Source organism: Eubalaena glacialis, chromosome 12 (assembly GCF_028564815.1).
Source record: "Eubalaena glacialis isolate mEubGla1 chromosome 12, mEubGla1.1.hap2.+ XY, whole genome shotgun sequence".
Lineage (NCBI taxonomy): Eukaryota > Metazoa > Chordata > Mammalia > Artiodactyla > Balaenidae > Eubalaena > Eubalaena glacialis.
The window spans coordinates 87706179-87721054 of record NC_083727.1 but is presented as its reverse complement, the minus strand read 5'-3'; the positions used below and the strand labels follow the sequence as shown (position 1 = coordinate 87721054).

The 14876-nt window shown below is 39.4% G+C and overlaps 2 protein-coding genes across 6 annotated transcripts in view; one reads left to right on the top strand and one right to left on the bottom strand.

Moving 5' to 3' along the window:
* EYS (eyes shut homolog) overlaps window positions 1–3395 on the top strand; it is a 1734738-nt gene extending 1731343 nt beyond the window's left edge. The window contains exon 41 of the mRNA XM_061207220.1: window positions 2206–3395. Coding sequence (XP_061063203.1) covers window positions 2206–3395 — 1190 coding nt within the window. The remainder of the gene's footprint in view (window positions 1–2205) is intronic.
* A 6278-nt stretch (window positions 3396–9673) lies between these two features.
* Window positions 9674–14876, bottom strand: part of PHF3 (PHD finger protein 3) — a 98638-nt gene continuing 93435 nt past the window's right edge. For all 5 annotated transcript variants that reach the window (XM_061206897.1, XM_061206895.1, XM_061206894.1 and 2 more), the window contains 2 exons: window positions 12732–12927; window positions 9674–12522 (listed from right to left, as the gene is read on the bottom strand). In XM_061206897.1, the coding sequence (XP_061062880.1) occupies window positions 10415–12522; window positions 12732–12927 (2304 nt within the window). In that variant the 3' untranslated portion in view covers window positions 9674–10414. The remainder of the gene's footprint in view (window positions 12523–12731; window positions 12928–14876) is intronic.

Sequence of the window (14876 nt, the reverse complement as noted above, 5' to 3'; positions counted from 1 at the left end):
CGTAGATTATATTCACTAGAAATTCTCTATGAGGAAAATGATTAAAAACCAGACAACCATATTTTGCATGGGCTCATACAGGTGGAAATGAGAGGTGCGTGACTTTAGAGCTTCTAGGTCTCCCAACCATCCTTGAATAGCCTGGTGTGGACCACAAAGGGGAGGAAAAAGAACAGACATTGGGTACTGGAAGGAGGTGAGACAGTGTGGACCGTGCATGTAGGAGGAGAGTAGCACTTGTCAAGAAATCTCCCTGGACAAGAAAAGGGAAAATTTTATTGGTTGTGAAATGTTAGGGGGAAGGGAAAATACAGTCTCGAGGAAGATTTCTACATGGTTTGCTATGTTAAACACTTGCTGCCCTCTGGAAGTAATCTTACCTTGCAGGGCTACATTCTTTTCCCAGGCATGGAGAGTTGCATTTGCTTTTCCTCTGAATGCCTCACTGCAACTTCATACACGTGCTGGATCTTATTTGTTCAGATTTGTTCAGACATGACTATAGAGTTATAAAATGAGATAAATATTGTGAAGGAGAGAAAACTAGTGCTATTAAAGCAATAATGGAATCAAGGAAGATTTCTCTGAGGAAGTGGCATTTGATCCAAGACCTGAAAGATGGGCAGGAGTTACCTAGAGTAGGTGGAGCGGAACCGGGGAGTGTTCCAAGAACACAACGCACACAAAGGTTCTGTAAGAAAAGGGTAAACCCTAACAAGGTCAGTGCTGCTGGAGGAGAGGGGAGAGCACACCCCCGGTAAGGCTGCTGGAGAGGGGCGGGAAACCGGCAGTCTCTATACCTTAAAGAATCTAGGTTCTTATCCCAACAGGGAATGCCATTAAAGGATAGCATAATGATCAGACTTTCATTTGCAAAGATCACTTGAGCTTCAGTGTAGATTAGAAAATCAACTGGAAAGCAAGAAGAGTGGAGCAGCTCTCCCAATAGATCAAGCTGGAGAGGACAGTAAATGTAACTAAGGTGGCAGGAGAGAAGTGGGCAGAATGAAGATGTTTACAATGAACCAAAATGCTAGTAAAATCTGTTTGATTAGAGACCCAGGATCACACTGAAATATTTCATTTGATCACTGGATGGATGGAGTGACTTAGCTGAGTTTGGAAAGACTGAAGGAGACCAGGTGTATGGAAGGAAGTTCACAAACTGAGAGAAACTTTGGAGCTTGAGGTGCCTTTAAAACACCCAAGCAGAGAGCTCATAGAGATTTGTGTACTTGTAGATAGAGCTTGCTGCCAAGAGCATGGCTGAAACTTTGGAAAGCACACGATATGAGATTTTCATAGCACCACCACTAACTGCTCTTACTTCTGTGAAGGAGAAATGTTGCTGTCCTATCAGTAAACAAAGGATGTTGCAGCCACCCCCAGGTGAGCCCCGAGGGAACGCAGGATGGAAACAGGATGCCCCGCATCAAGCAGTCAGCTGCTGCAGCCACCCCCGACGGTGCACCCTGAGGAGACTCAGGATGAGAAAGCACAGGACACTGGCCCCAGGTAGCTGAGGTGCCATGTCAAAGGAATGATTTCAGTGAGCCCAGACTTGCATCTTCCCATACATAGAAAAGCACTAAATTCCTTAGCTTGAGATGTCTGGTTTTCTTTAACTAACAGTCATCTTTTGATGTTCTGACCACCTGGTCTTTGTTGATTCTATCCTGTTGTCATCCATCTCCCTGCACCCCGGCCCGGCCCCGCCTCTTCAGAGCAGTCCCTCAGAGTGATTTGAGAGTCCTGCCTCCCAGGCTTGAAGTCCTCAGGAAGTCCGCCAAAGAAAACATAACTCTCAACTTGTAGGTTGTCCGTTTCTTCCAGTCAACACTTCTCTTGTCTTCCCCCCACCACCAATGTCTGTCAGAAACAGAATCAGTGGCTCAGAGTAAAACATCCAACTTAATTTTTACACATTCATCCTTAACTTAAACCACTAAAGAAAAACCTCACTTTAACTTGGTACCACAATACATTCATTCAGTGTGAAATATTTACAACCAGGGAAAACGTGTGGCGAACTCCAGAACAAAATACAGGATATGTGTACGAATGTATACAGATATATTTTGATCTGTAAATGGACACAAAACTCTCTAACATAACTGTGATCAAGATTTGTAATCTTTTTTCTCCAAAAAGGGGCAAGAGTTCTTAATGAAGTGACATTTTACTGTTGCTTTTCTTTCTCCACAGGTGATTTTTTATGTATCTCTTTAGTAAACGGTTCTGTTCAACTCCGCTACAATCTTGGTGACAGAACTATCGTTCTAGAAACTCTCCAAAAAGTAACTATTAATAGAAGTACTTGGCATGTGATTAAAGCAGGAAGAGATGGTGCAGAAAGCTACCTGGCTTTGGATGGGATAAATGTGACAGAAAAAGCCAACACTAAAATGACCTCCCTGGACACAAATACCGACTTCTATATTGGAGGAGTGTCATCCTTAAATCTTGTAAATCCCATGGCAACAGGGAAAGAACCTGTAGGTTTTCAAGGTTGTGTTCGAGAAGTTATTATAAATAATCAAGAATTACAATTAACCGAATTAGGAGCAAAAGGTGGTTCAAATGTAGGTGACTGTGATGGGACAGCCTGTGGGTACAATGTGTGCAAAAACAGGGGTGAATGTATAGTAAATGGCGCAACTTTCTCTTGCAGCTGCTTACCACATTGGGTAGGAAATACATGTGACCAGTCTGTGTACTGTTTGAATCATCTTTGCCTCCACCAATCTCTATGTATACCTGACCAATCATTTTCTTACAGTTGTTTGTGTACTTTGGGTTGGGTGGGAAGGTATTGTGAAAACAACACTTCATTTTCAACTGCAAAATTTATGGGTAATTCTTACATTAAATACACTGATCCAGATTACAGAATGAGAAATCTTCAGTTCACTACTATATCCTTAAATTTCAGTACTACTGAAACAGAAGGTTTAATTGTATGGATAGGAAAAGCTCAAAATGAAGAAAATGATTTTCTGGCAATCGGTCTCCATAATCAGACCCTGAAAATAGCAGTTAACTTAGGAGAAAGCATCTCTGTACCTATGATTTATAGCAATGGTACATTCTGTTGCAATAAATGGCACCATTTAATTATAATTCAAAATCAGACTCTTATTAAGGCCTACCTAGATGACAGTCTAATTCTCTCTGAGGATACTGATCCACACAAAAAGTTTGTTGCTCTAAACTATGATGGTACTTGTTATCTAGGGGGCTTTGAATATGGCCGAAAGGTAAATATTGTTACTCAAGAGATTTTTAAAAGAAGTTTTGTTGGCAAAATTAAAGATGTATTTTTTCAGGATTCAAAAAAAATTGAGTTAATTAAATCAGAAGGATACAATGTTTATAATGGTGATGAACAAGATTAGGCTAACAAACAAACTAGCAATTTAAATATATAAAATATATATGTAAATAGAGTTGATAGTTATTTCTTTGGTATACTGTTTACTGGAAATCAACTGTTTACTATTAGCTGAAATAGTCTAAATGTTAACACTTCTTTTTTTTTATAAGCTTATAAAATATAGCTGAAGAAAAGATTTTGGTCATTTTTCCTACATCCCATTTATCTGAGTCCTGAGTTTTCACTCCATTAGTTCATTTAGTGTTTATTCATCTGTGAACTGTTTTTTAAATAAAATTTAGGTGAAAATGAATTAGTGATACATACAAAGAAAAATAAGAAAAAGACAAAAGTATTAACCAAAGGAAAAATTGAAATTATTAACAAAGGAAATATCATAGTCTATCACATGGCTCAGCTATGAATAGTTATATGATTGAAATAATGTGAAATCTGAATACAGACTTAAACCAAAAATCATTGAATGAATGTAGGGAGACGGAAGATGGGGGAAAGGAGAGTTACCTGGTGAAAGTTACATCCTTGTCTTCCACAGTACGTTATCAATAGATATTATAGTGTTTTTTTTTTTAACTTAAAAAGATAGCATATACATGTCACTCACAAATATCCTAAGAAATGTCTAAAAGAATTGGTTGTGGTTATCTCTGGAGAGCAGTGCAGACACTGTTGGGTTTTGTTTATGAATGTTGTAGAATTTCTTGACTTTTTAAACCATGTACTTATATAACTGATCAAATTTTAAAATTAAACTTCATTTATATTTAACCATTCAAGTCTACAGGTCTCCAAATTGAGCATAAAACAGGTTCTGAATAATGTTATTGAAAATTATTGTCTGGATAATATCTGTGCCATTAAAAGCACAACTTGAGAAAGTACATTTTGCCCAAACACCAGTTACTGGTGTAATTGTGAAGAGCATTTTCACCCGCCCACTGTTCAGACTGGGAGACAGTCATTGCTGCTGTTGTTACTTAACATTTTCAGAGTTTGGTATTTATGACAATTTTGCCACCAGGAAAGCAACTGACAACACATGACCGACATAAAGCTCTAACAGGTAGAACAGGACCGTGTGGAGGAAAAAATCTTGGTAATAGGAGCATGTAAAGTTGAAAAGGAAAAATCTCTAATTATCTATTAAATGGAGAAAAGATTTTTACACATAGGATTGATGCATAGTTTAACTTGCCAATGCTATTAATAATCAAAATCTGCCTGTACAGATTCCAGTCTATACAAAGCAGCTAGATGAACAGTTTATCATTGCAGAACTTTCCAGTTTTTGTTTTTTTTTTTTTGACTTGTTATTTTTGCCACTCCATTGCAATCAGAAAGCTACAGACAGTCTTGGAAAGTCCCAAAACCAAAGTTAAGAACTTTGGCATTATTCGATGGGACACAAAGTGTCCCCAGACATACTATTCGTATCAACATTAGAAAGTGTGTGAGCAAAATATAATGTAAGGTAGAAGTGCAGAAGGTCTATGCATCAATTCAAAGTTTTAGTTTTTTAATAGAAACTACACAAGACAACTCCATCCAACATATGCTGAAAAACTGTGACCTAAATTTGCTTTGGTCCATACCATTCAACTTTGGAGTTATTGAGATCATAATGTTCTAAAAAAATTCCTTTTGATAGCTGACTTTAAAAGATACACATTTTATGCAAAAAGGCAAGAAAGCTGTTTTAGGAAGGCTACAAAAGCTTCAAGGAAACTTTGCCTATACCACACACCCATCACATTTGGCCACATCTTCTCATAATACAGTGTGCCTTTCTTTAAAGCAGCACTTCCCAAAGTAGAGTCGAAGGACCCGAGGGCCCCTAGATATTTTCAGGGGATCCAGACAGATTCTTCCTTTCCCAACGACAAATCTTTGTGAAGCCAGATCTTCTTCATGTATTTCAAACAAAATGACATATTGCCAAACATTAAATGCAGAAGCAGGTAGGAGAATCCAGCTGTGTCTTAAGTCAGACACTGGAGACGTACAAACATGAAAAAGACCACTCTCGTAACTAAATTGACTTAGCTTGGAAGTTATTTGACATAAAATGTTATTAACATATAATGGGATTACTGTCAAACAAGTATTTTTACAATTTAAAAAATTTTAATCTCTAATACGCTAAATAAGGATAGACACAATCCAAAAAAACAAAAGCTCTTTAGAGGTCTCAGTAACTGTTAACAGTGTAAAGGGGTCTTGAATCCAGTAAGTTTGAGAATTGTTGCTTTAAAGCTGCTTCTCACAGCTGTAGTCTTACATTCAGATGTGACCACTGGCCTTTCTACACCACACTGCAAGCTCCAAGAGGTTGGAGGGTTAGGGTATTGCTCACCACTGAATTCTAAGAACCTAGCAAATGCCTGAAGAATAGGCACAAAAGAAGAACTGAACATTGCTACTTAGAGATTCTCCTGTAAGTCAGAATGACTTGGTTAAAATATTTTTTCACCTTAAGATCCAAAATTTCATGTGGTAAGTTATCAACATTATTTGTTTTTGCTATCCTAGTGATGATGGCATTGAAGATTTCCTATGTGATATGCTTTTCCATCACAAAATAAAAATAATTGATAAGGACCTTTCAGATCATTTTACTATAATGTCATGATGCTTCTGAAACAAAGTGTTGAATGTAAACATGAGAACATTTTTTAAAGTAAGCTGAAATACCTTAGCCAAGAGATAGAAATATTTACCTATAAAACAATGAACTCATTTTTTTAAGACACTTCTAGCTATTGACCTAATATTTGTGTTTCAACTCACCCATTCATGTACCCTCTTGCTCTACACATGAATTAAAATTCTTTATGAAACAGAAGCCAAAGAATCAGGGTGTTTGGCACCTTCATAAGAGCAGTAACCAATTTTATTCATGATTTGCCTTGGGAGACAAAAGTCAAGTGTTGACTGTGTGAACTGCCTTTTGTGGTCATTACTAAGTGGCAACCTGACCATTGTTTGAGAGGGATCTGAGGAGATGGGAATAATGCACCCGGTATGTTCAAACATTTAAATTAAACTATTTGTTTTAATAAGATCTGGTTCACCAGCAAGCTCTCACAATGCACTTAAACTTGATGTATACACAGCTGCTATTAAAAAAACTGAGAACAGCTGTATGCAAGTTCACCAGCTGACAAGTAGTTTTATGTTATCACACATACATAAACACGTTAATAATATCCAAGTGGCTTAACTTGTCACTCCATTTTCCTATTGTTGGTGTTATTTTTCTTAATTTTTAAACATTTACTATGGCCTTAGATGTTTCATAACTCCAAAAAACTTGTAACTAGGATTTGGTTCACCTACAATTTAAGCTACAATTAGCAAGTTAAGAGCTATGGTAAATAACGATCCTCAAAGTTGTACATCTCAATCCCTGGAAACTGTAAATATGCTAGGTTACACAGGAAAAGGGGAATTAAGGTCACAGATGGAATTTAGGTTGCTAATCAGTGGACCTTAAAATAAGATTATCCTGGATTAGCTCTGTGGGCCCACTGTGCTCACAAAAGTCCTCAGAAGTGGAAGAGGAAATCAGAAGGGAGGGTCAGAGACGGCAGAAAGACTCAGCCCCATGTTGCTGACTCTGAAGATGGAGGAAGGGGCCATGAGGCATGGAAGGTGGGTGGCCTCCAGAAGATGGAAAACGCACAGAAATGGGTTCTTCCCAGAGCCTCCAGAAAAGGAACACACCCTCTGACAACACTGAGATCCCCATCAGACTTCGATCCACAGAAGTGTAAGACAAATCTGTGTGATGTCAAGCCACTAAATTTGTAATAATTTGTTACAGCAGCAATAGAAAACTAATAAAAGAGGACTGGAGAATTAGGATTTGAAATGAACATAAACTTTGCAAATCTGTACAGGAGAACCCAGACTTTCGGTTGTCTTTTTGCTCACTCCGAGGAACGGGTGGCCCGGTGGCGTTTCAGACAGGTTGGCGGGATGGCGAGAAAAAGGGCTGTGAAAGGTGTGTGTAATCATCAGGCTTCTGTCCCTCTACCATTCTCCATTCTCAGAGCACAACCACCACACATTCAGACTTTGGAGAAAAGTAGAACTGAGCTAGGATTCCAGCTCTGACAACAGCAGTCTAACCTTGGATGAGTTTTCCAACTTTTCTAAGTCCCAGTTGCCTCAGCTCTAAGGTAAATCATCACCTTGCAGGCTGACCGAGGTTCACATAAAGCGCTCAACATGAGGTCTGACAAACGGAGTGTTCATGGAGGCTTTCTCACCGACACAAGGATTACAAGGGGCGGACTTGATAAGTACTGAGACATCCTGGTACATTTTACTTAACAGGTGTGTATAAACTGTCTTAAGATGGTTCTAAATTTTTGAAAACATCAAACTGTTTTTAAAGAGCAAGCTTTTCTTAAAACAGGAGAAACTAAAAGATGAACTTCATATAACTACTAGTTTGTGTAAGGATGGTTGGTAGGTGAAACTGAAAGAGTGAGAATGGCTTTGGAGCTACTACTACTCATTTGAGAACTTTTCTCTTTTTCCCTTTCTTTCCTCACAAGTTAAAAGCCTCAAAATACTCAATATGTCCATACCTACTCTCCACAATATTTCAGTCCCAGGGGTTAGGAGACCTGGTTCCAGCATTTAGCAGCCCTGTAATACCAGAAGACGTGGTCATTACTAACAGAGGGCTGTATGGGATCTACCGTGATTCTACGAGATATGAAGAAAGAATTTTAAATTTCCCAACAATATGTATAAAAAACTATTGGCTAAGAGGTAATCAAAAACTGACTCAAAGGCTTTCTTCAGTTGGTTAATCCATTCTTCTTGTACCTTGCAAAAGAAACCTGGTGTCTCATCAACCCCTCGACCAGATAGATCAGTGAAAGCAGATCTACTGACATACATACAGTTGACCCTCCGTATCTGTGGGTTCTACATCCTTGAATTCAACCACCAGATAGGAGAAAAGAATTTCAGAAAGTTCCAAAAAGCAAAACTTGAATTTACTATGCACCGGCAACTATTTACATAGCATTTGTATCACATTTACAACTATTTACATAGCATTTACATTGTATTAGGTTTATAAAATTGTAAGTAATCTAGAGATGACTTAAAGCATACAAGAGGATGTACGTAGGCTATATGCAAATACTATGCCCTTTTATATAAGGGACTTGAGCATCCGCGGATTTTGGTACAGGTTGGGGGTTCCTGGAACCAGTCCCCCAAGGATACCAAGGGATTACTGTATTTGAAATAAAAGAGCTAATTTTTATTTTGGTTTGGGGACTTTTTTTGGTAAAACCTTGAGAACAATTTCTTCATAATGGTGCAAAAGCTGACTGACCTTCGGTTTTTTTTGTTGGCAGACAGACTCGTTTTCTAACAAGTCAGCTTGCAAAAGAACTGTAGAGCAAATTTTAAAAAAAACTTTATTTGAATACAAGTCCTCTGTTTTAGAACATATATGATGATAAATTTCAGAGGATATGGATGACAAAAAAAAAAGGGGGGGTCTCAAGTTGCTGCAAGTTAGACAAAATGGTTTGGTTTTGAATTTCCACTCATTTTCTCTCCAGTAAAAACAGCAAGGCTGATTCAGTTTCAAAACCCATTTTTAACTCTAATCTGTAGACTTTTTAGGAAAACAAACTTTATCTTCTTAATTTTGTGAAGTCATGTATATTTTTCTTCATTAATACAGGTAAGTTAAAATACTGGTTTTTCTTTCCCTCCTTTTGGTCTCAAGTGTTAGTATCATCTGGTAGCCACTGCTTTAAATTATAGCAGTCAATAAAGTATATGTAGTTAAGGGTGTAAATAAATTTAGGTTTAGATTAGCAATAGCCTCCCTGTGCTTTCAAGAAAAACGAGCATACGACACTGTAGTTATTTACCCCCCAAACAAATTACAGTTAATTACACATTTTACAGAAAGATTCACAACACGTTTCTCTTAAACAAAAGTTCTGTGGTCTTACAATGATTAGTCAGTGTACCAAATTTTGACGGTGTACCAGTTTTCAGAAACATACCTACAAAGTGGGTTATAGCTGCACAGTTTTTCAGTGGTAGTTTTAAATTCTAGCCTCTTCAGAACTACACGATTTATCTCAATAGCCTACAATCTAAGATAAAGAAATCGTTTTTCTCCTCATCTTGGCCTATATGCTCTTGGCTGAGTAAGAGAAGAACAATGTCTAAAGGTATTTAAAGCCTCAAAGAAGAAATTCTTTTACTACTGAATTTCAAATCACACACACAAAATAGGTGAGAAATTCTTTTATCATATTTAGAATCAAAATATCCCTTAAAATATTTACATTTTACAGTAAAAAGGATAGCAAAACACAAGATCATGTACAAGCTTAAGTATTCAAGTTTCTGAAGAGCCAAAAAGGAAAAGGAAAACAATGGACTACCACAAAGCTGTAGTACGGTAACAAACGCCTTCAATGAGTGCAGACTAAAGCAATAAATGTACTCCTTGGGTTTCTGATTCTTGGTCAAAAACTGCTCCACTAAATGATTAATATAATCCAATTACGAAGTTGCTTGACTTTTTGTTGCTCCTCTACAGTTTCTTTAAAAACAGTGCAATTTAAAACAAACTTACAGAGGACACGTTACTCTCAAATTAGTCATTATATAAAGGACATTCACTAGAGGCAGTAAATATATTCCATAATTAACCATATTTACCAATTAAGGAATAAAACTAAAATTTCTAAGCCTTTATTGCATATTAATAAAACAAATCTTTGAATATACAGCAATGTAAAACTTTTAAAAATATTAAATTCCTATAACTAGGGCAGTTGGTGTGAAGAAGGGACGGTGAGCCCTGGCCCAGAGCAGTCTGCACCGACACACAGAATTTACTGTTCTGCAAACCACCAATATTAAAAACGTAAAAGATGGCACGATCCTAGCAGGCAATCATATAAAGGTTTAAAGATACAACACTTAGCAGTTATTTCAACGCGCCCCTGGAGCAGCCTGCCGGCTTTACCTTTTGCTTTTGGCTCTGTCAGTGTGGTCCCTGTCCTTGTGGTGCCTGTCTCTGTCCTTCTCTCCTTCTCTGTGCTTGCCCTTCTCCCGCTCTTTGTCCTTCTCCTGGTCCTCACCCTTAGCTTTGTCTGCCTTCTTGTCTACACTCCTGCTGTCTCGGCCTGCTCCTCGCTCCCCGTGTGACAGCCGTGCCCTCTCTTTATCCTTATGCCCCTCCTCCCTGCTTTTCCTGTCTCTGTCCTTGTCCTGGGCTCTGTCTCTGCGCCTATGCCTTTCAGATTCCTGCTCCCACTCCTTCTCATGGCGCTCTCTCTTCAGGTGGTGTGAATCACTATAAAATCTCTGACGATCCCCTTTACCCCTGTTAAATGGTCTATCCAGTTGCTGTTGGTCTTGCCTACCCCAAGGGTCACTATGGCGCCTTTCTGGCCTCCGAATGTCTTTAATCTGGTAAAAATTTTGTGGGCCTAGATACCTTGACGCTTGTGAAAGGGGACCCATCATACGTTGCGGTTGGCCTGTCAGATGAACAACAGGTGGCCAGGGAACCATGGGATTCTGAGCAAAGCCAAAGCCTGGAGGGGGAAGTAACGGGGGTGGCAAATGTGGCGGAAATCCAAACATGCTTTGTGGGGGGAAATTCGGAGGTCCTGGAAATGGAAATCCAGGCGGGCTACACTTGAGATGCTGAAGGTTGGGCTGCTGTGGCCTTACGGGTGAAAAGTTTGCACCTGTTCTGGGGCTGGTGTTTCTGGAAGTGAAGCTGATGCTTTTAGCAGGAAATTCAGATTGACATGTGTTTCCAACCTCAAAATGAGATGCGGCTGCTACTGATCCTCTCCGAAACGGGTGCACGGTTTCAATATTCTGCATTAAAATCTCCTCCTGTAAGGGTTTTGCTTGTTCCGTTTGAGAAGTGTGTACGTTTTCTACTGATGGCGAGTTCTGTACAACCCCGGAATCATCACTCTGCTGAATACATGAGTTTTTCTCTACAGAAGGCAACTTTTCCTCAACACTGCTTTGTTCGCTTAAGTGCTCCTTGTGCGACAGGCCAGGCGGGGGCTGCTTCTCTCCATTCCGGCAGCTATCTCCGTCCCTGTTTTCTGGAGCAGACGCCTGCTGACTTCGCCCTGCTGCTTGCCTAGGGTCCCTTTTCAGGTTGATAAACTGGGGGGCCCGTGTCGTATTAGCAGCAAGGTTTTCACTGCAACTCACATTACCATCTATGTTTCCTTTTCCTACATTAGACCTGCAGGGAGAACTAGTATTTGAAGTCCAATTATCTTGCAAGTTATTCTCTTGATCTTGTAGCAGCTGTCTTTTTAACGCTCTCTCTTTACTCTCCACAGTCTCCTCTTGTTTTGACTGCATCGATAAATTTGTTAGGAATGCTTCTGTAGAAACATCTGGTGGTTTACCTCTGAGACTAAGACTTGTTAAAGGCCCAGCAGAAACAGAAGAGGCCCCCATTCCGGATGCCTCTTCTCCTACTGAACCACCTGCCGACTCTGAAGGCTTATCTCCTTTAACCTTCACTTCCTTGGCTTCACCATCAGTTGCTTCCACTGTATCTATCTTCTCTGCTTTCAGGTTGGCTTGCTCATTTATAAATGGAATTTCTTTAAGAGTGTCTTGTTCTGTCCCTGACTGAGCTTGTTCATAGGCTTGACCAGTAGTGCCCAAAAGGCTCTGAAGGATATCATCCACAGGAAGAGGTTTATTTGCCAATTCCAGAGTAGAAGGCTGATTTTCCCAGCCAATCAAGACCCCAGGAAGGAATCTTAAAGGTTTTGGTGGCTCCTGTTTGGTGACTTCCACTAAAGGTTCAATGACCGTTGGAAGGTCTTCCTGAAGAGTTTGCTGAGGCTTATTTCTTTGCTTGTGCAACACAGTTGTAAAAGAATTAAAAAAGTCATTTTCTTCTTCTGCGGCCTCCTCTGTGGAAACTTCTATCTTACTTTTTTTATCAGGCGGCAATGCTACTGGGGCACTCTCAGGCGCCTCGGCTGTGTGACCAGCGCTAGCACTGGCACTGTGCTGCCGTTTCAGCTTCTGCCGAATAATCAAGCCCAGCAGCAGATTAGGTCTGTGCAGCTCAAGGCCTGTACAAAATCAACAGTCATCGTCAGTCATTGCAATAACGAGTAAAATTCTGCATCTAGCTTATTACAGCCTCCTCAACGGGTGCCCGTCCCTGTCACGGCAGATCTAAAGGGCTGGGCCCCGAGAAGGAAAGCAGAGTCAGCTTTCCTGCTCCGGACCTGCCTCTCACCTCACTTCATTCATATTCTATTATTAAACGAATACCTACCAGGTCCATCAAAGGGCACAAGAGGGTGTGGGATTTTATCCGTGGCACCCAGAGGGATTAGGTACATGTCTTTAACCTGCTTCATGTTGTTAGCGGCCACTCCATAGCGCTTCCTGCTACTGAAGTATGCAAACAGCAAAGTGTAAGAAATTTGATCTTCTTCAGTCACAGGTGTGAAGCGAACCACACAAATTTCCTATTCAAGCAAATAACAAATGGTTGTTTAAAACAATAACTTAAACAACAGTCTGGTTTTAAATACCATTCTCAATTAGTAATGATCTGTTGAGTTTTATGACTGTTACCAAGTAACGTGGCTTACAACTTAAATGCAGATATGAATACTAAAAGGAAACAACTCTTAGGAAAAGATCCTGGCTGATCCACTGGTGGATTTGTTTTATCTGAAACTGTCCCATAGAAACTGAGTCCCAAGGTAATTAGTTTGTGCAAGGTGACACACCTGTCAGTGGCAGAGAAGATATTTAAAGCCACGTCTCCTGATATCTATACTGTGTCCTTATTTCCAATGTTGTAACTTCTACAGAAGGCTGCCTATATTCTCAGCACACTGCAAATTAATAGCAGCCACCACCAGCGCCCCATCACGTACACACACACACACAGAAACGCACAAATCCATGGATAATCCAAGTTAGAGGGACTGAATCTAGGAATAAAGGGGGCTGGGTGAAAGACCTCAAATACACACAGCCATAAATTCTGTAAAAGCATTTGGCTTACTGAGGAACTTATTTGCTTGCCTCTGGGTTCTTGGCTTTGTTTCAGATAGAAAAGACAGTCCCAATTTGGTGTTAATTTGGTAGTGTGAAAAATAGATGCTTCTTCATGAAATATGAAATGGGGAGAGCCAGATCTACTGCAAAGCCTAAACTGATGCAAGATCCTAGAGAAGACACAGAATGAGCTGAACTATGGCTCCACCTCTTCTAAGAGGTCTGTCATCCAGAGTGTCCTCCTTTGGGGCCAACAACTCCAGATGGAAGCACACTGTGCAGTACAGAGGGGCAGATCAAGAGCGTTCCCAAAACGTCCAAGAGTAATACCTCCCAATACTTTCCTATGACTTTTACTATCATGAGAAAGTGAAAGCAAGTAAATGTAGTAATTTTTTTTACACTGCTTCAAAGTTTTATTTGTATTCTAATACAGTATCAGTTTAAATTCTAAAATCTATATTGGAAAAAATATTATTTTCAGCTGAAGATTATCCATTATGGATCATTACTAATCTTACTAAAGACTTCTGATCATAAAAGATAAAAAATTAATGTTCGTTTATTCAAGGTTTATTTTTTGAATGTCTATAATATGCTGGGTATTATCATCCTTGAAGGGAAAAATGATTCCTTCTAATGATTAAATATTCCTGTGTAGTTATGTTCTTTGAGTTAAAGAAATGATAGAAGATATAGAGAGAAAAGAAAAAGAGAGATATTGCTACAGAGGCTACTAATTATCTCCCAGTATCCATCCTCCTCATTTCCTCCTATTACAAAGAGAACCCTTAACTTTTAGTTGGGCACATGGCCATCCAATAGAGATCACACTTCCCAGCCTCGTTAGTAGCCATATGAGGTATATGAGTAAGCTCTTGCCAATGGAAGTTAGAGGAAGTGAAAAGATAACTGCAAGTTCTAGGTCTTGCTTTTAAAACAACTGGACAGACATTCTTTTTTTCCCACTTGGTGCTGGTAAGTCAGCTTTGACCCTGCTTGAATGATAAGGACAACAGTCTTGAAAACAGCAAAATAACAAGACAGAGGAGCCTAATCCCTGAATAATCTAACGACCTAAAGCCCTGAACTACTGACCTACCTAAACAACTATATTCTATAAATATATTTTAGGGTCTCTTTGTCCCAACAGCTTAGCCTATGCCCCAACTAAAACAAATGTCTATAATCAAAGCAAGGCAAAATTCCAGGATGAATCTCAATACTTACTCTAAAACACTTCTTTCAAAACAATGACAGAAATTACTGAGAGGGCATACCACGAAAGGAATGCTGGGCTTTGAGCTCTAGCAAATGGCTATATAGTTCAGCTTTGTCAGGCATATTATGTAGATTTAGTACTTGTACTGGCTCCCTCCCCAGGGGACCTTGCACAAGAACTCTCAGT